The 22,622-nt window shown below is 42.9% G+C and overlaps 1 protein-coding gene across 5 annotated transcripts in view; it reads left to right on the forward strand.

Moving 5' to 3' along the window:
* LOC137384128 (chemokine-like protein TAFA-2) overlaps positions 1–22,622 on the forward strand; it is an 86,863-nt gene that overhangs the window by 57,388 nt on the left and 6,853 nt on the right. For 3 of the 5 annotated variants that reach the window (XM_068057741.1, XM_068057742.1, XM_068057745.1), the window contains exons 2-4: positions 12,404–12,519; positions 19,201–19,353; positions 22,238–22,362. In XM_068057741.1, coding sequence (XP_067913842.1) covers positions 12,404–12,519; positions 19,201–19,353; positions 22,238–22,362 — 394 coding nt within the window. Of the gene's footprint in view, positions 1–8,912; positions 9,000–12,403; positions 12,520–19,200; positions 19,354–22,237; positions 22,363–22,622 lie in introns of all 5 variants that reach the window. The other 2 variants (XM_068057743.1, XM_068057744.1) reach the window with 1 other exon arrangement.

Below are 22,622 nucleotides of genomic sequence, written 5' to 3' on the forward strand. Positions count from 1 at the left end.
TCAATATTCAAACTGACTCTTTCTGGTTCAGACTCTTTGCTGCTCATTAATGGTTCTTCAATCTGATTGGTTAATGAAGTACAAAATTGGTTGCGCAGATGCCCTGTAGAGGGTGCTGTGCTGTTTGGCTGCCCCACTGACAGCAACTTGCCTAAAGGGTAATTTGAGTGGCGGTGAGAAAGTAGAGGCAAAAACTATCTCATTCTTCATTTTTGGCATGTGGGTGTCATTGGTAAGGGCAGCATTTATTCTCCAGTTGCCCTTGAGAAGATGGTGGTGGGCCTTCTTCTTGAACTGTGTGGTGAAGGAACTCCCTGTTGGGCGAGAGTTTCAGGATTTTGACCCCACAATGATGAAGGTTGTGGGTTTGGGGAAGACACTGGCGTTCCAGTTAGATGCTGGGCTGTACGTATCTATGCAGTGATGAGCTAGAGGAACCAATAGCCTTTCGAAGCTGTAGGTTTGTTTACATCTGACACCAATCAGGACCCCTGTGTGGAACACTGAAGCTCAGAGGTCATCACAGGATTGAATAGTAATATAAGAGCCACTCGCCCGGGACAAAAGCAATTTAAGGGTTAAGATCCGTAGAGAACAGCAACAATGACAGAAGAAGCTCTGCTGATTGCTTACCAAAAGGTTATTGATTGGGTAACGTTTTCAGCCTATTAACTCTGTTTACTAATTAATGATTTTAATGATCATTACTATTATTGAACAGACACATTATCCAATTACAGGTTTCTTTGGCATCTTTTAACATTTGGCTCAACTGACAAGTTAATTAGCAGCAAGTTCCAATATTAATCTTACTATTCTCTTTGAAATGTTAAATTGCCATTTTACCTCAAGCTTAGATATGACTGGCTATCCTGTTTGATTCTGTTTAATATAAACATGCTGCATAAATTTAATTAAGACAAAAATCAGAGATAAGGAAGAGTGAAAAACTCACATCCCTTGCAGCTTCAAACTCATTGAATCTTAGAATCATACAACACGGAAAGAGGCCATTCAGCCCTTTGGGTCTGTGCTGGCTCTTTGAAAGAGGTATCCAATTAGTCTCACTCCTACTGCTCTTCCAGTGTTTATCCAACTCCCCTTTGAAAGTTACTATTGAATCTGCTTCCATCCCCCTTTCAGACAGTGCATTTCAGATTACAACAACTTGCTGTGTAAAATAAATCTCCTCCTCTCCCCTCTGGTTCTTTGGCCAATTACATTAAATCGATATCCTCTGATTACCGGCCGTCCTACCCATTGGGAACAGTTTTTTTCCCTTTACTCTATCAAAATCACGCATAATTATGATCACCTCTATTAAATCTCCTCTTACCTTTCACTGCCCGAAGCAGAACAGTGCCAACTTCTCTAATCTCTCAAGCTTGACCCAGTCGGTCGCTCTCCTGAGTCAGAAGGTTGTGTGTTTGAGCACTTCTTCTATGTCCTGAACACCTACACTTCAGTGCAGGACTGAGGGAGTGCTGCATTGCAGAAAAACCTGTTTCGGACAAGATGTTGAACTAAGTTTCCACCAGGCAACTCTTTTCAGGACATTATTCAAAGATAGGCATCTTGGACAGCAATTAGTAATTGAATTACAGTTAGCCTCAACTGTAGTGTCAACTGTAGCTCAGGATGGTGGCATACTTACTTAACTCTTGAGTGCGAAGATTGTGAGTTCAAGTCCCGTTTTTGGATTTAAGCACAAAAATCAAAATGGACACTCCAGTGCAGTACTGAGGTAGTTTTGCACTGTCACAGGGTCAGTACTGAAGGAGCGCTGCACTGTCAGAGGGTCAGTACTGAGGGGGTTTTGCACTGTCGGAGGGTCAGTACTGAGGGAGCGCTGTCTGTCAGAGGGTCAGTACTGAGGGAGTTCTGCACTGTCAAGAGGGTCAGTACTGAGGGAGTGCTGCACTGTCACAGGGTCAGTACTGAAGGAGCGCTGCACTGTCAGAGGGTCAGTACTGAGGGAGTTCTGCACTGTCAGAGGGTCAGTACTGAGGGAGTGCTGCACTGTCAGAGGGTCAGTACTGAGGGAGTGCTGCACTGTCAGAGGGTCAGTTCTGAGGGAGCGCTGCACTGTCAGAGGATCAGTGCTGAGGGAGTTCTGTACTGTCAGAGGGTCAGTACTGAGGGAGTGCTGCACTGTCAGAGGGTCAGTACTGTGGGAGCGCTCCACTGTCAGAGGGTCAGTACTGAGGGAGTGCTGCACTGTCAGAGGGTCAGTACTGAGGGAGTGCTGCACTGTCAGAGGGTCAGTACTGAGGGAGTGCTGCACTGTCAGAGAGTCAGTACTGAGGGGGTTCTGCACTGTCAGAGGGTCAGTACTGAGGGAGTGCTGCACTGTCAGAGGGTCAGTACTGAGGGAGTGCTGCACTGTCAGAGAGTCAGTACTGAGGGAGTTCTGCACTGTCAGAGGGTCAGTACTGAGGGAGTGCTGCACTGTCAGAGGGTCAGTACTGAGGGAGTGCTGCACTGTCAGAGGGTCAGTACTGAGGGAGTTCTGCACTGTCAGAGGGTCAGTACTGAGGGAGTGCTGCACTATCAGACATACTGCCTTTCAGATGATGTGTTAAACAAAGGCTATGTCTGCCCTCTCAAGTGGATGTAAAAGATCCCATGGCATTATTCTGAAGAGCATTATCCCTGGTGTCTTGTCCAATGTTTATCCCTCAGTCAACATCAGAGTGGAACAGTCTCGGAGGCCGAGGACAGAGAGACCCAAGTGGGAGCAAGGTGGAGAATTAAAATGCCAGGTGATTGGTAGCTCCAGGTCCTGCTTGCAGACTGAACGGAGGTGTTCCACAAAGCGATCACCAAATCTGCATTTGGCCTCCACAATGTAGAGGAGATCATATTGTGAGCAGAAAATACAGTAAATTAAATGGAAAGAAGTACAAGTTACAAGTACAAAATCACTGTTTCACCAGGAAGGAGTGTTTGAGGCCCTGGGGTACTGGGCTGGTCACCTGTAATTTTAATTCTCTAACCTCTCTATCCTCGACCTCCTACGCAGTTCCAATAAAACTCAATGGAAACCTGAGGAAGTACACCTCAACTTTTGATTAGGCACTTTACAGCCTTCCAGACTGAGCTCAACAATTTCAGATCACAACCTCTGCCTCCATTTTTTTGGACAGCAGCTGTTGGTTTGGTTTTCCCATTAATATCTTGACCCATCTTTGGTTTCTTTACTTGTCCCATTACCACCCTTTTTTGCTTTGAAACCATCATCCTTTTTGTGTTTTAATCTCTCCTGTCTACCACCCGATCACAGACCTTCCCTTTCGTTCATTTCCTCCCCTCCATCCCCTCTCCTTTCCCTGTCTCTGCACTTGCTTAAAACCTGTTACATCTCTTAACATTTCCAGCTCTGATGAAAGGTTATTGACCTGAAATGTTAACTCTGTTGCTCTCTCCCCAGATGCTGGCTGACCTGCTGAGTATTTCCAAAATTTTCTGTTATAATTGAATTAATTAGTAGGTTATTTCAACAAAGACTCTGGATTTTCTGCAACCTAATTGAATCAATTAGAAGTTAAAGCAATTCTAACGGGCTCCTTGTTAATTGGTGCAGATCTCCTTGCCTCGTGTTTCAGTCAATGAATGTGAGATCTATGTGAAGCGTTGCCACTGACGACCGTACATTTGCAGCAACATAACTGCTAATCCTATTTGTGATGCATTAGCTGAAAATCATATTGGCTTTTTAGAAGCTGCTCTTTAATTGTTTCTTCCTGTTTATGATTTCATAGTCTATTTTTATTTTTCGGAGGCAATATTTTTGTTTGTGAGAGTTTTGGTATGAATTTCCAAAGGAATTGACTGTTCCTGCCTGGTGCTGATCTCTTTCAGTGCAGTACTGAGGGAGTGCTGCATTGTCAGAGGTTGTGTATTTTGGATGAAATGTTAATCTGAGGCTCCATCTGTCCTCACAGGTGGACCTAAAGGTTCCCACGCCACTAATTAGTGGGATAGTTCTCCCTGGTGTCCTGGCTAATATTTATCACTCAAATAACATTAAAAACTGTTCATTAATCTCATAAGAACATACAAAATAGGAGCGGGAGTAGACCATACGGCCCCTCGAGCCTGCTCTGCCATTCAATATGCTCATGGATGATCTTCTGCCTCAACTCCACTTTTCTGCCTGCTCCCCATATCTCTTGATTCCCTGTGTGACCAAAAAAGTATCGACCCCAGCCTTGAATATATTCAATGATGAACATCCACAGCCCGCTGGGGTACAGAATTCCAAAGATTCACAACCCTTTGAGTGAAGAAATTTCTCCTCATCTCAGTCCTAAATGATCGACCCATTATCCTGAGACTGTGACCCCCGTGTTCTAGATTCCCCAGCCAGTAGAAACAACCTGTCTGTGTCTACGCCAGCCGTTGGCAACCCACAGCTCCAGAACAGCATGTGGCTCCTTAATGTCTCAGCTGCAGCTCCCAATATTTATTAGCGGGTTCTCATTTTTCACAAAAATCATCTAGAAATACTAAGTCAAGAGAATGTCAACTCAAAGAACTAAAAGTTAACACAATTTTCCTATTGAGTCATTTTATCAACAAAAAATTTCGATCTTTTGTCGTTGGGCTTAAAAATAGCATCATTGTTTTTTGGGAAAATACATGGTAATTGTAGCTCAAAAAAATGCATTGTTTGGGATTCCGTTAACACAATGTGTTCTAGTCATTGTCAGTTTATCCCATTATTCAAACCTTAGTTTGTTGAAACATTTAGCATTCACAATTAGTTAATGCTGGAATTCAGTAAATTAGATAAACAATATTATGGGAAATACAGCTGTTAGCAATTGTTCTTACTTGTTGAACAAATAAGAGCAATTTATATTGTGGGAATCAAAGGTTAATAATTAGGATAAATTTTGGCAGTCTCAAATGATTTCCTTAACGAAAAATGGTATTGTGCTTGATTTAAACCTGTTCGGGTTGTATATCTACATGATGGTTATAGATAAGTCCTTGGATTCAAGGATCATGTATATGGTTGTGACATTAGTGTTTCTAATATAGCTGAAAACAATAAATTATTCTGAATATGCTATTATAAGCTATTTTGTATCATGAGAATCTGTGGAGTGGAACATTTGTTCTGGTCATTTTAAACAAAAATCCTGTTTTAAAAATGACTTTACTGACAAATTTAAAATAAAAAAATATAATTTAATTTATTGCAAGGTCAATTATAAAAACATTCTTTCATTTTTATAAGTAAATTTGTTATCATGTTTTATTCTGAGCAGAAAATTGTTGTTTTACTAATTTTAATAATTTTTTGTCTTGCAGCCCCAAACAGTTCGTATTTTAGCCAAATTTATTTAAAAAGGGCTCTTCAAGCAAAAAAGGTTGCTGACCCCTGGTCTATCCCATCATAAGAACATAAGAAATAGGAGCAGGAGTAGGTCATTCAGCCCCTTGAGCCTGCTCCGCCATTCAATAAGATAATAGCAAATCTCATTGTGGCCTTAATGCACTTTCCTGTCTGCTCCCCCCATAACTCTTTACTCCCTTGTTGATTAAAAATCTGTCTAACTCAGCCTTGAATATATTCAACGACCCAGTTTCCACTGCTTTCTGAGGTAGAGAATTCCAAACATTAATGACCCCCTGAGAAAAGAAATTCCTCCTCATTTCCGTCTTCAATGGGAGATCCCTAATTCTGAAACTGCCCCCTAATTCTAGATTCCCCCACAAAGAAAGACATCCTCTCAGCATCTGCCCTGGCAAGCACCCTCAGAATCTTATATGTTTCAATAAGATCACCTCTCATTCTTCTAAACCCCAATGAGTATAGGCCCAACCTGCTTAACCTTTCCTCATAAGACAATCCCTTCATCCCAGGAATCAGCCTAGTGAACCTTCTCTGAACTGCTTCAAATGCAAGCAAGTAAGGTCTCCTTAAGTAAGGAGACCAAAACTGTACACAGTACTCTAGGTGTGGTCTCACCAAAGCCCTGTACAGTTGTAGCAAGACTTCCCTACTATTACACTCAATCCCCCTTGCAATGAAGACCAACATTCCATTTGTCTTCTTAATTGCTATATCTACATGCTAACATTTGTGATTCATGTATGAGATGCCTCAGGACTGCCGCATTCCGCAGTCTCTCTCCAGTTAAATAGTATTTTGCTTTTCTATTCTTTCTGCCAAAGTGAACGACCTCACATTTTCCCATATTATACTCCATCAGCCAAATTTTTTCCCACTCACTTAACCTATCAATATCCCTTTGCAGACTCTCTGTATCCTCACAACTTACTTTTCTACATCTTAGTATTGTCTACAAATTTGGCTACAATACACTCTGTCCCTTCATCCAAATCATTAACCATAGACTGTAGATAGATAATCAAGCCCCTTCAGGATCTTGTATGCTTTAACGAGATCACGTCTCGTTTTTCTAAAGTCCAGAGAGGCCCAATTTACTCAGCCTCTCATCATAGGACAACCCTCTCACCCCAGGAACCAATCCAGTGAACATTTGCTGTACCGCCTCCAAGGCAAGTATATCCTTCTGTAGATACGGAGAACAAAACTGCGCACAGTACTCCAGGTGTGGTCACACCAAAGCCTTGTACAATTGTAGTATCTCATGGCTGTTTGTGGGAGCTTGCTATGCACAAATTGTCCATTGCGTTTCTTACATTATAGCAGTGACTGCACTTTAAAAAAGTATTCAATGGGTTATAAGGCGCTTTGGCGTGTCCAGAGGTTGTGCAACGCGTACAAGTTCTTTCTTTCTTCCAGACGTGAGCTATGGGACTTTTATGTTCTCACCCTTCACTAATGATGATATCATCAATAAATATAGGTGCAGGACCCCAAGTGCACTTTTGTTATAAAAACAGAAAATGCTGGAAATATTCAGAAGGTCGTGCACTATCTGTGCAGAGAGAAACAGAGTTAACATTTCAGGTCAGTAACCTTTCAACAGAATGAGAAATTGTTCCCACTGGTGGAGGGGTCGAGAACCAGAGTACACTGATTTGAAATGAATGGCAAAAGAACCAAAGATGATCTGAGGGAAAACCGTTTTACACAGCGAGTGGTTAGGATCTGAAATGCACTGCCTGACAGTGTGGTAGCGGCAGATTCAATCGTGATTTTCAAAATGCAATTGGATAATTATCTTAAGAGGAAACATTTGCAGGGCTACGGGGAAGAGGCGGGGAAGTGGGGTTAGCTGACTTACTCTCATAGAGAGCTGTCACAGACACGATGGGCCAAATGGCCTCCTTCTGTGTTGTAACCATTCTATGATTCCTGGCAAAGCACAAACTATTACGTCATCTCAACACAATCATTGTGGCCAGATATTATCTTGGATGGCTCCCAATTCAGCAACGCTTTGATTTTGAAATTCTCATCCTTATTTTCAAATCTCTTCATGGCCTTGCCCCTCCCTATCTCTTCAATCTCCTCCATCCCTACAATTCTCCGAGATCTCTGCGCTCCTCCAATTCTGGCCTCTTGTGCTTCCCCGACTTTAATCGCTCCACCACTGGTGGCCGTGCCTTCAGCTGCCTGGGCCCTAAGCTCTGGAATTCCCTCCCTAAACCTCTCCGCCTCTCTCTCCTGCTTTAAGATGCTTCCTAAATCCTACCACATTTTGTCACCTGTCCTAAGATCTCATTACGTGGCTCAGTGTCAAACTTTGATTGATAACGCTCCTGTGAAGCACCTTGGGACTTTTTAACTATCTTTAAGGTGCTATATAAATGCAAGTTGTTGCTTTTGTTGGACTCTGGGATGTTCCTGGATGGATGAACTGATATAGGTTGAGTGACTTTCCTCACCTGAATCTATCTTGTGTTATGTTGGCTTGGGGAAAGAGTGAGAAAATGGGTTGCTTTTCATGGTGGATGTAAAAGATCACTTGGACTATTTCGAAGAAGAGCAGGGGAGTTCTCCCCATTTTCCTGGGCCAACATTTATCACCAAACCAGCACCACTGAAACAGATGATCTCATTACTGTTTGTGGGAGCTCGCTGTGCAAAAATTGGCTGTCACATTCCCTACATTCTCATGGGATTGGGAATAATTTATCAACTTGGATTGAGGATTGGCTAACGGAGACAAAACAGACAATAGGAATAAATGAGTCATCTTCAGGTCAGCAGGCTATCACTAGTAAGATGCTGCAAAGATCAGTGCTGCTGCCTCAGCTATTTACCATCTATATTAATAACTTAAATGAAGGGACCAATTGTACAGTATCCATGTTTACTGACGATACAAAGTATTGCTGTAATTATATAGGGCTTTGGCAAAACCACACCTAGAGTACTGTGTACAGTTCAGGTGTCTTTTAAGGAAGGATATATTTGCCTTAGAGGGGGTGCAATAAAGGTTCACTAGATAGATTCCTGGGATGGGAGGGTTGTCCTATGAAGAGAGATAGAGTAGAATCGGCTTATAGTCTCAGCAATTTAGAAGAATGAGAGGCGATCTCATTGGAATGTATAAAATTCTTAGAGTGTCTGACAGAGTTATATGTTGAGAGGCTGTTTCCCCGGCTGGAGAGTTTAGAACTAGTAGTTATAGTACCAGGATAAAGGGGAGAAATTTCTTCACTCAGAGGGTTGAGAATCTTTGGAATTTTCTACCCCAGGCAGCTGTGGTTATGAAAGCCACAATATAAACTTTCTGGGATCAGATTTATTGAATTCAATTTAACAGCTTGTCATGGTGCGATTTGAACCCAGGACCTTTCACTTGCTGGTCCCATATTAGCTTACTGTACGCTATATTCAATGTGGACTGCAACGAAACAGAATTTCACCCATTATTTTTATGGAGCTGCCTTTATATGTTTAATGCGTATCACAGTTCATGGATTCCCTGTGGATTTTTCCTAATTGAATTGCTTCTTTCCAGATGCACCCATGTGTTTGGCTTCACTTCAAGACAGCATTGAGTTTAGACTGGCTAATGCACACTCCATAAGATTGCAGTGCTAAAGAGGTACAGTCTCTCTCAGTTCCATCTTGTGCACGGCACATTTATTTAATCTTGTGTTGAAGTGTGCTGGTGACTGCATCTTTTTTTTTATAATGCATGAAGCCAATATAAATGTTTTAAAAGCAGGAATATAAACTGCAGTTTCTCCCAACAGCTGTATTCGAGCCCTTATCATGAATGCCATTCATCATTATTCCTCAAAAAACAAAAATCAGTGAAAGGAATAAAATCTCAGTCATTTCCTTAAGGGTTTGGCAGGATTAAAAGGACAATGAATTGGCATTGCATCGGTCTGTGTTCCAACAGGGCAGCCTGTGGCAGGAATGTTCCGGAGATTTCTTGAGAACTTGAGAGTCTAGTGAGCAGGAGGAATTCTGAGTTCTTAACACACTAGGACATGAATTATTGGCTTTGGCATGCATTTCTGGGTGTGACATTGTTGGGCACAACATGCATTACCTTTAATAGCATGCATTGTTAGCTGTTGCGTGCATGGTTAACTATGGCATGCATTGCTGCCTGTGGCAGTTGTTGCTGGTTACAACACGCATTGCTAGGTACAATATGCACTGTTTGTGACATGTTTTGCCTGTTGCATGCATTGTAAACTGTGGCATGTAGTGTTGGTGCAACATACCCTACTGTTATGACTTTAGTTGTTAGGATAAATGTAGAGACTCTAGAAAATCATAGGCTTCAGGGAGATTTAGTTGAAGTACTTAAAATGATGAAACGCCTGTATGGTTAGAATTTTTGAGTTAGATGGGTTAGGGAAGTTAGAAGGTCATGCATTAATGGACTAGGTTAGATGTCAGGAGGTTTTTCTTGACACAGTGGGTTTTTGAGATTTGGAGCAAGTTACTGGTTCCTGTGTTGAGTGAGGATTTGCTATAACAGTTGAAAAAGGAGTTGGGTGAACTCCTTATTGTGACTACACTATTGTGACTGTGTAGGAAAGGCAGGTGGATTCCTGTGTTTGTACCTTGTGGTCATTGTGACCTCCTGGAACTCATTTTAATCACCTGAAGAGGTGTGAGAGGAATTGGCCTTGAGTTTTTTTTTGTGGCTTTTCTGGCTCTCCCAGGGGATTACATGAGTATACATGGGAGGGTACACTAGGTTTCATGATAATTAGTTGAGTTTATGACTGTTTGGGACAGGCTTGATGGACCAGCTAGTCTTTTCCTGTTTGCCTTTTCACATATATGTTCATATATAACACACATTGTTGGGTATGATGTGCATTGATGAGTGTCATACCTTATTGGATGTGACATGCATTATTGGGCATGTCATGCATTGTTGGGTGTGATATCCATTTTTATGTTTGACATGCAGGTATAGCATGCATTGTTGGATGTGGCAGGCATTGTTGCATGTAACATGTATTGTTGGGGCATGACATGCAGTATTGGACATAGAATAATTACATAATGGAACCATAGCATGGTTACAGCACGGAAGGAGGCCATTCAGCCCGTCATGTCTGTCCTGGGTCTCCGAAGGAGCAATTCACCTTGTGCCACTCCCCTGCCTTCTCCCCGTAGCCCTGCACATTCTTCCTTTTCAGATAATAATCCAATTCCCTCTTGAATACCTCAATTGAACCTCTTTCCACCACACACACAGGCAGTACATTCCAGATCCTAACCACTCACTGCGTAAAAAAAGTCTTTCCTCATGTTGCCATTGCTTCTTTTGCCAATTACCTTAAATCTGTGCCCTCTATTTCTCAATCCTTCCCTAACTATTCTGTCCAGACCCCTCATGATTTTGAATATCTCTATCAAATTTCCTCTCAACCTTCTGTTCTCCAAGCAAAACAGTTCCAGCTTCTCCAATTTTTGTCTACATAACTGAAGTTCCTCATCCTGGAACCATTCTCGTGAATCTTTTCTGCACCCTCTTAAACTCCTTCACATCCTTCTTAAAGTGTGGTGCCCAGAACTGGACGCAGTACTCCAGTTGAGGCCGCACTAGTGTTCTATACAAGTTTAACATAACCTAATCTTAGACTCCCCACAAGTGGAAACATAGAAAATAGGAACAGGTGTAGGCCATTCGGCCCTTCGAGCCTGCTCCGCCATTCATTATGACCATGGCTGATCATCCAACTCAATAGCCTGTTCCCGCTTTCGCGGGAAATATCTTCTCTGAGTCTACCTTACCAACCGCTTCATAATTTCAAAGACCTCTATCAGGTCACCCCTTAGCCTTCTCTTTTGTAAAAAGCCCCAGCCTGTTCAGCCTTTCCTGATAGTTATAACCCCTCTGATATTATCCTTGTAAATCTTCTTGCATCTTATCCAGTGCCTCTATATCCTTTGTGTAATATGGAGATCACAACTGTTCACCTTGCTCTAAGTGAGACGCATGAAATGCAACAGCAGCAAATCCCGCAAGTGCTGGCAGAGACCATATTTGCTGTTACTGTCTATCCAGCTACTGCTCTAAAACAGGAGAAACATCATTAATACAGGAAGCTCAAATTGTCACTCCAAGGTCTTTTACTTCAGGTTTCATTAGATCGCTTGTAAATTGTGCATCTATTTCATAATTTCATTTTCATTTTGTAAATTGATTGAAAACTCATGGGAAATGTAGAAATCTCAGAGTTATTGAACCATGTTTTCTGTTGACATAATGAAAGGTGAAGTAGATAAGGATAATGACCCCTGCGTTGAAAGAGTTGGAATAGTGCGGCAATTCTTCATGAACCCTTCAGAGCTTGGCACCAGTGGCAAGTAAATTATAGTTGATAAAGTCCTATTTCTCCCAACTGTTGAAGGCTCCGCCATGCAGATAGGAAGATCCCAGGTTTGAATCCTGGTCTATGTCTGATTAGCTGCTCTATGCTGGGATGATGGTGGAGGTGGGAGGAGCGGGATGTTGGTGCTATGATCAGCCTCAGCACTCCTGAGTTAGGCCATGAAAGAGCACTGGCGCACAATGGCAGCAGTGTGTATTTCTTCAGCAGTACCTCACAAACCTGTGACCTCTACCACCTAGAAGGACAAGGGCAGCATATACATGGGAACACCACCAGCTGCAAGTTCCCCTCCGAGTCACACAGCATCCTGACTTGGAACTATATCACCGTTCCTTCACTGTCGCTGGGTCAAACTCCAAGAACTCCGTCCCTAACAGCACTATGAATGTGCAGACACCACACGGACTACAATAGTTCAAGAAAAAGTCCCACCACCACCTTCTCAAGGAGCAACTAGGGGCATGCAATAATTGCTGGCTTTGTCAGCGACACTCACTTCCTACAGTTGGATAGCTGGCCAGAATTCACTGCCTGGGTTTTCACTTCGGTGACATATCCCAATGAATGTCAGTGCCTTCTGGAGAGGAGAGGAAACTACTTTTTAAGATTTCATCTCTATTTTATGAATTCCTTGTAGGATGAATGGGAATTACTTACAAAACGTGGGCAAATGGATAATTCTGCTCACCGTCTGCCTGGTAACTATCTGGGGAAGAATGAGTCTGGCTTCAACCCATCACCGAAGCCACTCAGGTATGTACAGATATTTCAGCTGTGTATTTTTAAATATATATTTCTGAATGCTCTAGACACGAATTAATTAGATATTGGGAGGCTTCAGTTATACAGAGCCTTGGACAGACCCCATCTGGAGCACATCAGTCAGTCAGGCACTGCTCCTCAGGGAGTATATACTAAAGGGATTGCAAAAAGATTCAGCAGAATGATCTTAAAGAGTTAAATTATGAGGACAGGTTGCATAATCTAGGCTTGCATTTCCCTAAATATAAAAGATTTAAGGGTGAGCTGATTGGGGTGTTTAAGATATTGAAAAGATTTGATATGATAGATGAAGACAAACTGGTGAGGGAGTCAAGAAAAAGGGGGAATAAAAGTTAGAGCTAGGCTGTTTAAGAGTGAAGTTAGAAAGCACTCCTTTGGAAATCTGGAATTCATCCTAAAGCCTGTAGACAGCATGGGTCAATTGGAGCTTTCAAGATTGAGGTTGATAGTTTTTTCTTGGGTAAGGTTTCAAAGGATATGGAGTAAAGACAGGAAAATGGGTTGAGGCACATATCAGCCATGAGCTAATAGAATGACAGATGAAGTTTGAGGGGCTGACTGCACTACTCTTGTTTAGATGTTCCTAAAACCCCATCTTAGAATAGTGAGTATGAGGTCCAGAAGCCAGGCGGAGCAGTTAGTGCCAGGCTGGTTAATGCTTTCTGAATCAAGCTTTTCTCTTGAAAAGAGAAAGCTGAGGGGTGACCTAATAGAGGTCTTTAAAATTATGCAAGGTTTTGATAGTGTAGGCACAGAGAGATTGTTTCCACTGTGGGGAAGGGCAAAACTAGAGGCTATCAATATAAGTTAGTCACTCAGAAATCCAACCGGGAATTCAGGAGAAACTTCTTTACACAGAGAGTGGTGAGAATGCGGAACTTGCTACCACAGGGACTGGTCGAGGTGAATAGTATCGACACGTTAAAGGGGAGGCTAGATAAACACATGAAGGAGAAAGGAATAGAGGGTTATGCTGATAGTTAGATGAGGATGAATGGGTGGAGCCTCAAGTGGAAGATAAACACCAGCACGGACCAGTTGGGCCGAATGGTCTGTTTCTGTGCTGTATATTCTATGTAAGGGTCTGGTTTGAATCAGGATTGGAAGTTGTAGGTTCAGATAATAGAGTTCCCATGTAACATTCTAGCTCCTTTGAAAAACAGATATGAATGATGGAGCTGCGAGTGCAGGTATATCTGATCAGCCTAGGAAATCCGTGATGTGGCATCATTCAGCGTAAGATACAAAATGAACCCACCAGGAAGTTCATTGGATTGTTTGGGGTCAATGGAAGATGCCCTTGCGCTGGTATGAGTGTATCTGGGACACATGATATAGTCTCAAAGTGGGTTTGGCGAAGAAGCCAAGAATGGCTTTAGGTAGTTATTCCATGCAGCCCTCTTTGTAAGGGAGTCAGTGAATGAAATATAAGCATATTTTTTGATATTCTACATCTTAATCCTGGTCTAGACCCCCAATGTCAACCGTGGCTCAGTGGGTGACACTTTTGGTTTTGGGCCACTTGGTCATGGGTTCAAATTCCACTACGAGGCTTGAGTGCAAGTTCTAGGCTGACACTCCCGGTGCATTACTGAGGGAGAGCTGCACTGCCGGAGGTGCCGTCTTTCAGATGAGACATTAAACTGAGGCACTGTCTGCCATCTTGGTGGATATAAAAGATCCCATTGTACTATTCTGAAGAACAGCAGGGGAGTTCTCTCCGGTGTCCTGGCCAAAATTTATTCCTCAATCAACATCACTAAAACAGATGAAATTAAAAAAAGAAAGACTTGCATTTAAATAGCACCTTTCATGGCATCCCAAGGTGCTTTACAGTCAATGAAGTACTTTTGAAGTGTAGTCACTGTTGTAATGTAGGAAACTCAGTAGCCGATTTGCGCACAGCAAGCTCCCACAAACAGTAATGTGATAATGACCAGATAATCTGTTTTAGTGATGTGAATTGAGGGGTAGATATTGGCCCCAGGACACCGGAGAGAACTCCCCTGCTCTTCTTCAAAATAATACAGTGGGATCTTTTATGTCCACCTGAGAGAGCAGATGGGTATACAAATGGGTCAAATGTCTTCAGAAGAATGCACATGTAAGAAACAAATAATTAACACGAGGAAGTGGAACCCATCAGTGAGATTCATTAACATGTGTCTGTCTGGTCCAGGTCTAAGCCCATTGGTCAGTTTTCCAGTGAGTTTAAGTTAATGGACAGTTAAGTCAGTGTTTCAGCGAGATTGCTTTACTGTGTAAGACACCTTGAAAGGACCCTGTCTGCAAGGAACTTAATTGAATTCATTACCACAAACCATCTAATCTCGTTCCAAAATATTTTCAATTGAAATAAATCACCGGTCAATTCCCTAGTCACTTGTGAGTGTGACCTGGGGTTAGAGGCGTCTGTAGTGATCTGCCGATCATTTATTGAAATAAATTGTTTTTTAATTGTTTATGAAAAAAAACCCCCCAGCAGAAATGTTGATGTACAATGTTGGGTGCACAGCTACAAGTGTGTGAAATAATGAATTATACATTTGAAAGTAAATTGGTTTTGAGGCACAATTGAATTGTGTTGGTAATAATTTTTTAATTTGTTCTTTGCAGTATTTATTTTCAATCCCTAGTTGCTCCCAGTGCATTAATATTCAACCACAAAGTAGGGACTAGATTTAAGTGTAAGCTGGATGGGAAAAGGGCAACAGATTCCATTCCCTGAAGGATATCAGTAAATCAGTTGGGTTTTGGTGATAATCTGGCACATTTCATGGTTATTTTTCTCTTGGTGCCAGCACACAAATGATCAAATTTAATGAATTCAATTTTACAATTTTTTCTGGTGGGATTTGAACCCACGACCTCTTGTGTTGTGAATAGAATACCATACCCACTAAGATATTACATGCATCTAGAACAGCATCTCCAAGCTATTGTCACAGGCTGAACCAGACTGTACGTGACCTCAATGTCCTATTTGACCCTGAGATGAGCTTCCGACCACGTACATTCTCCATCCCCAAAACTGCCTATTTCCCCTGTATTTGAGCCTGTCTCTGCCCAGCCTCAGCCTATCTGCTTGCCGAAATCCTCATCCATGCATTTGTACCTCTAGATGTTACAATTCCATTGCTGTCCTGGCTGGTCTCCCATTTTCGACCCTCCATAAACTTGAGTTCATCCACATTTCTCCAGCATGTGTGCTAACTTGCACCAAGTCCCATTCGCCCATGGCCCCTGTGCTCACTGATCTATACTGACTTCCTGTCCAGAAATGCCTTGCTTTTGAGTCCCTCCATGGCCTCGCTCTTCCCTATCTCTGTAACCTCCTCCATCCCTACAACCCTCCGAGATTTCTGCATTCCTCCAATTCAGGCCTCTTGCGCACCCCCAATTTACATCGCTCTACCGTGAGCAGCCGAACCTTCAGCGGCCTACATCCTAAGCTCTGGCATTCCCTCTCTAAACCTCTCCACCTCTCTACCTCCTCTTCCTTTTTACTCCACAAAACCTATCTCTTTGACAAAGCTTTTGACACCTGCTCATCTGTTACATGACTCAGTGTCAAATTTTGTCTGATAATCTTTCTGTGAAGCGTCTTTGGATGATTTACCATGTATATAAATGCAATTTGTTGTTGTCTTGACAATTGGGGTGATGGGTTAAACAGTGCAGGGTCAGAGTTCAGCATCCTAAACGCAGTCCCAATCGCTTATGAAGGTTTCTCGCTACTGTGCACACAATGACAGGAGGAGGCCATTCGACATTTCCAGCCTCCTCCGCCAGTCACTCAGATCATGTCTGATGTACATTTACCCGCATTGAATCCCTTCCCCTTGATACACTTACCGGATAAACACAGCGCCTCCAAAGTTTATGGACAGCAGTTGAAATTCGATTATATGGGTGGGTGTTGGAGGGGGGATGACAGTGGGTGTAGGGGGTGCGAGGGGAGGGAGAAGGGCAGTGAATGTGAGGGAGGGGGAAGCGCTGTGGGTGCAGTGGGGCTGGGGTTTGGGGAAGGGCAGTGGGTATAGGGGTGCAGGGGGAGGGAAATGGGTGCAGGGGAGGGGGAAGGGCAGTGGGTACAGGGAGGGGGGGCATGGGGGTGGGGCAGGGGAGAAGATCTGAGCCCGAGACCTACCTGATGTGATAGTCAATTGATTCTATAAAAGGGTGAGCAGCTGCAGTTGTAAATTGTGTGTGAATTATCAAATGAACAGCACAGACAAGAGAGAAATTTTCAGTGGGAAAATCCCACGACTGGATTGTAGCCCTTCCCTACCTGATTCTCTTCTCTGTGCTGTGTCTAGCTGATACTTTATGACCAGGCCACTGAGGTGGATATCTGCCCCGTGTCCTCTGTTTGTAGAGTTCACCAGATGAATTGGGTGATGAGACTGAGCTGATTCTCTGTCTGCAGTGCCTTCTTTGCTGGTCCTCCACAAAGTGTTTGCGGTGAGGCTGTAATGATAGACCTGCATCTACCTCCTGAATGGATTGGAACACATTGTCTGTCTCTCTGTGCCTCTCTTTGTCTATCTGTTTCTCTCTCCCATCTCTCTCTCTCTGTTAGTCTCTTTCTCCATCTTCTCTCTGTCTTTTTGTCTGTATGTCTCTGTCTCTTTCTGTTTCTCTCCATTTGTCTGTGTATATATGTCTCTCTCTGTCTCTATCTCTGTCTTTCTTCGTCTGTCTGTCTTTCTCTGTCTTTTTCTGTGTCTCTCGCTGTGTCTCTGTCTATCTGTGTGTGTGTGTCACTCTCTCTCTCTGTCTCTTCCTCTCTCTGAGTGCCTGTCTCGGTATCTGCCTGTGTGTATCTCTGTGTTTCTAGCTCTGTCTCTCTTTCTCAGTCTGTGTGTGTCTGTCTCTCTCTATCTATTTCTCTCTCAATCTCTCTTTTCTACTTGATACCTTTCCTTGGCATTTCAACTCATTCATATTGCAGTGGCACCCCGGACTGGTTAGTTGGCACAGGCCATGAGTGAATACCCTCACTCCCTTTTCCAAAAAGGAACAAAGGAAATTTCCCCACTCAAAATCAGTGCACAGCAAAATCAAGCCTGGCAAATCCCCAACAGCTCACCTGCTTCCCTCACGATTGTTGGCTAGAACGCTCTGTTTAAAGACTGCAGCACTAATGATGCTGGTTGGCACAAGTATGTAACACACTCAGAGTCTATTGAATAAATAGTACAGAGATGAATTAAATGCTAATTAGGGTTAAAGCAACAAACAATTTAAACTTCATCTTCCTAATCACTTTTGCAGAGATGATTTTTATTATGTCGAGCTTGCAAAGATTGAGATTGCACCACATTCATTTAGAAAATGAGTGATGAAGTAGTGTGGGTCTATGGGGAGTCATTTTAGTTTTATCATAGTCCCATCAGTCACCAAACTTGTAATAATACATCATTTTTATGATGAGTGGAGAATGGTCAATAAACATCATCTCTAAACATCTCAGTAAAAATGTTTGCAGCTTGCTTGTGTTTGACTCGCACAATCAGTACTGTAGGCAAGAAGGTCTCACTTGGTGCAATACCGAGGGAGTGCTGTACTGTCAGAGGTACTGCCTTTCTGATGAGACTCTCAGGTGGACATAAAAGATCCCTCAGTCACTATTTCGAATAAGAGCAGGGGAGTTCTTCCTGGCGTCCTGGGTCAATATTTATCCCTTCACTAAAAGATTATCTGGTCATTATCATATTGTTGTTTTGGGCAGATTGCTTACTACAGTACAACAGTGACTCCACTTCATAGGCACTTCATTGACTGGAAGGAGATTTGGGTGTCCTGAGTATGGGAAAGGTGCTATAGAAATGCAAGTTCTTCCTTTTAATATCAAACAGTTGGAGAGGGACAGGTGTTTGAAAGTGCAATGAGCAGATTGGTTGGAACTGGGACTGAACTTTATAGCCAGGAATCAGAAAGATTGTAGAGTCTGTTTCAGAGCTTAGTTTCCTGTGGAAATCTAACAGATCCATGGAATCCAGGAAGATCGCTCAGACAACCACTGGCTAGCTGTAAAGAGACAAATGCATTTCCCAAAGACAGAAAAGAAAGCTTTTCATTTATATAGCGCTGTTCACGACCTCAGGACGTTCCAAAGTGCTTTACAGCCAATGAAGTACTTTTGAAGCGTAGTTACTGTTGTAATGTAGGAAACATGGCAGCCAATTTTCACACAGCAAGATCCCACAAATAGAAAATAATAATGATCAGATAAACTGATTCAGTGATGTTAGTTAAGGGATGCTTATTGTCCCAGACACCAGGGAGACACCCCTGCTCCTCTTTAAATAGTGTCCATGGGATCTTTTACGTCTATCTGAGAGGGCAGATGGGGCCTCGGTTTAACGTTTCATCCAAAAAGCAGCATCTTCAACAGTGCAGCACTCCCTCAGTACTGCACTGGAGTGCCAGCTGAGATTATGTGCTCAAATCTCTGGAGTAGGACTACGAACCCACAACCTTCTGACTCAAAGGCACGTGCTACCTACTGAGCCATAGCTGACACAATTGATTCAAGCCAGAACTCACATGGGGGCGTGTGTCGTTCTGAGGCATATGGTGCGCACAATTCAGATACCGAGGAAGTGTTGAAGGGATTTGCTCCTCACTGTTGTTTCTGTTTTGCAGTTGTTCATGTTAAAGCTGGAACATGTGAGGTGATTGCTGCCCATCGATGCTGTAACAAGAACAAGATTGAGGAACGCTCCCAGACAGTGAAATGCTCCTGCTTTCCTGGACAGGTAGCTGGGACAACACGGGCGGCCCCATCCTGTGTTGATGGTAGGACTTTTCTCCTGTAATTAAAAGAATTGCATGTGAGACTTCTCAAGCCATGGGCAGATACAGAATTATATAAAATTTTACAGCACAGAAACAGGCCTTTCAGCCCAACTGGTCTGTGCTGGTGTTTATTCCTCACCTGAGCCTCCTTCCATCGTACTCCATCTCAACATCATAGAATCATAGCTCACAGAAGGAGGGTGCGGGCTAGGATCAGAATCAGATTACTGCCGGGTTTGGGGTCAAAGTCAGGTTTACGGTTGGGATTGAAGTTAGTAGGGGTAGTATTGGGGTTATAATGAGGAACAGCTTTAGGGACAAAGCCCATTTTATAATCTGGATTACGGTCAAGGGTATGCCTACCATTAAGGTCAAGATTAGGGTCAGGGTGAGACCGTACCAGGGCCTTGGCACATTATCAACTCCTGGAATTTGTGCTCTATCCCTTTGCCGATACATCCCAACATCTTGTTAGTTTTCCTTACTCCACCAATCAGTGTGCTGTTGGTTTTAATGAGCACTCCACCAGTACACTTAAACCCCTGGCTTGTGTTGTGTCCTGTACCATTTAGTTTGTGTTCTCTGTTTGTTTTCTCTCCCCAACCTCAATGCCTTACATTTGCCATATTAATCAGCATTTGCCACTCACCAGCCCACCCGCCCAACCTATCCACCTCCCTTTGCATTCAGTTTGCCTGTTTGCATTTCTCCCCAATTTGGCATCGTTTGCAAACTTTTGTGTCTGTTCCCAGCTCAAAATCTTTTTTATATATTGTAAACGGTGACAGGCCCAGTGTTGAGGGAGTTGCTTGTGACTTCTTGTCCTGCAATGCAGTTCCATTCACCTTTCGCTTTCTATAGTATCATGGAATTTTACAGCACAGAAGGAGGTCATTCTGCCTATCGTGTCTGTGCTAGCTTTTTGAAAGAGTTATCCAATTAGTCCCATTACACTGCTCTTTCCCCACAGCACTACAAATTTTTCCTTTTCAAGTACTTATCTAATTCCCTTTTGAAAGTTACTATTGAATCTGCTTCCATCGCCCGTCCAGGCAGCACATTCCACAGAATCACAGAATTGTTACAGCACAGAAAGAGGCCATTCAGCCCATCGTGTTTGCATCGGCTCTCCGAATGAGCAATTCACCTAGTGCCATTCTCCCGCATTCTCCCCGTAACCCTGCACATTTTTCTTTTTCAGAAAACAGTCTAATTCCCTTTTGAATGCTTCAGTTGAACCTGCCTCCACCACACTCTCAGGCAGCGCATTCCAGACCTTAACCACTAAAAAGTTTTTCCTCATGTCACTTTTGCTTCTCTTACCAAATACTTTAAATCTGTGCCCTCTCGTTCTTGATCCTTTTGTGAGTAGGAACAGTTTCTCTCTATCTACTCTGTCCAGACCCCTCATGATTTTGAATACTTCTATCAAATCACCTCTCAGCCTTCTCCAAGGAAAACAGTCTCAACTTCTCCAATCTATCTTCATAACTGGAATTCCTCGTCCCTGGAACTGTTGCGTGAATCTTTTCTGATCACAACAATTCGCTGTGCAAACAAATTTCTCCTCATCTTTCCCCTGTGGTTCTTTAGCAAATCACCTTAAACTTGTGTCCACTGATCACGGGCCCTCCTGTCAGTGGAAATAGTTTCTCTTTATTTACTCTATCAAAACCCCTCATCATTTTGAACACTTGCAATAAATCTCTCCCCAACCTACTCTGTTCTAAGGAGAAGCATTTAGTCTCTCCAAATATCTGAAGTCCGTTATCTTGGTAACTATTCTAGAAAATCTCGTTTGCACCCCTCTAAGGCCTCTTACAAAGCCAATTTTCATGTTCTTTACTCATACTCCATGAGTTTCGACATTTTTATTCATTCATTCTCAAGATGTGGGCCTCGCTGGCGAGGCCAGCATTTATTGCCCATCTCTAGTTGCTCTTGAGAAGGTGGTATGCCTTCCTCTTGAACTGCTGGCATAGTGATACAACTGAGTGGCTTGCTAGACCACTTCAGAGGGCATTTAAGAGCCAGCTATGTTGGTATGGGACTGGAATCATATAACGGTCCAGATTGCGTCTTTCCTCTGTTTCTTTCTCAATCCTTAAATCTCATGGTCAAGGAGATAGACTATTGGTCCCATCATTTACCGAGGACTCAGATGCTCCATTATCCTCGCTGTGCCGTTATCAACTCACACTTCCACAGCATGTGGGACAAAAACATTTCAAACTGAAAGGTGAGGAAGAAAGTTTAACTAACATGGCAGGTTGTGGGATACCTCACTCCAGCAAACTCTGGCCCATTATTATGTCCACTACTAAACAGTCCTTGGGGCACTAGTCTTATATGAAGACCATTTGGTCTGGTGTCCAAAAAAAATGCATTTATATAGCACCTTTCGCAACTTCAGGCTAATGAAGTACTTTTGAAGTTAAGTCACTGTTGCAATGTAGGAAATGCTGCAACCAAATTTTGCACTGCAAGATCCCCTAGAGTCAATGTGATTCTGTTTTTTTTGACGTCGATTGAGGGATAAATATTGGACAGAACACCCCTGCTCTTCTTCGAAAAGGTGCCATGGGATCTTATATGCCCACCTGAGAGGGCAGATGGGGCTTTGGCTTAATGGCTCATCTGAAAGAAGGCATCTCTGACAGTGCAGCATTCCCTCAGTACCTGAGGATGCACCAGGGACTACATAAATGCAACCTCATCCTTTCTTTTTTCTATCACTGTAAACAGTTTGCATGTGCTGGTTTGATAACCTAGACTATGGAATGAGTTCTCTCAGGATGTGAAGGCCACCGTTGGGAGCAGTGGTGGTACCTGAGAAATGGTCTCCAGTTCCTGTCTTACCTTTGGTGCTTTCTTTTGATTGCAGCTTCCATTGTTGTTCAGAAGTGGTGGTGTCACATGGAACCATGTTTGGAGGGTGAGGAGTGTAAGGTTCTACCGGATCTGAGCGGCTGGAGCTGTAGCACTGGAAACAAAGTCAAAACCACCAAGGTTAGTCTGAGCTTCTCATCAGCCCTAGGATAACACCCACCCAATGTGGAATTCACCAATTCTACCTAAATTGTGAAAGTCTCATCCTTGTTTACAAATCCCTACGTGGCCTCACCCACTCCCTATCTCTCCACCCCTACAACTCTCTGGGATATCTGCACTCCTCCAATTCTGCCCCTGGTTTGGTTTTAAATTGTTTTATTAACAAATAGAATTGTACAATGGTTTCATATCGCCTTTACATTAGGAATGTTCCTTGT

This window comes from Heterodontus francisci, chromosome 25 (genome assembly GCF_036365525.1).
Source record: "Heterodontus francisci isolate sHetFra1 chromosome 25, sHetFra1.hap1, whole genome shotgun sequence".
NCBI classification, from domain to species: domain Eukaryota; kingdom Metazoa; phylum Chordata; class Chondrichthyes; order Heterodontiformes; family Heterodontidae; genus Heterodontus; species Heterodontus francisci.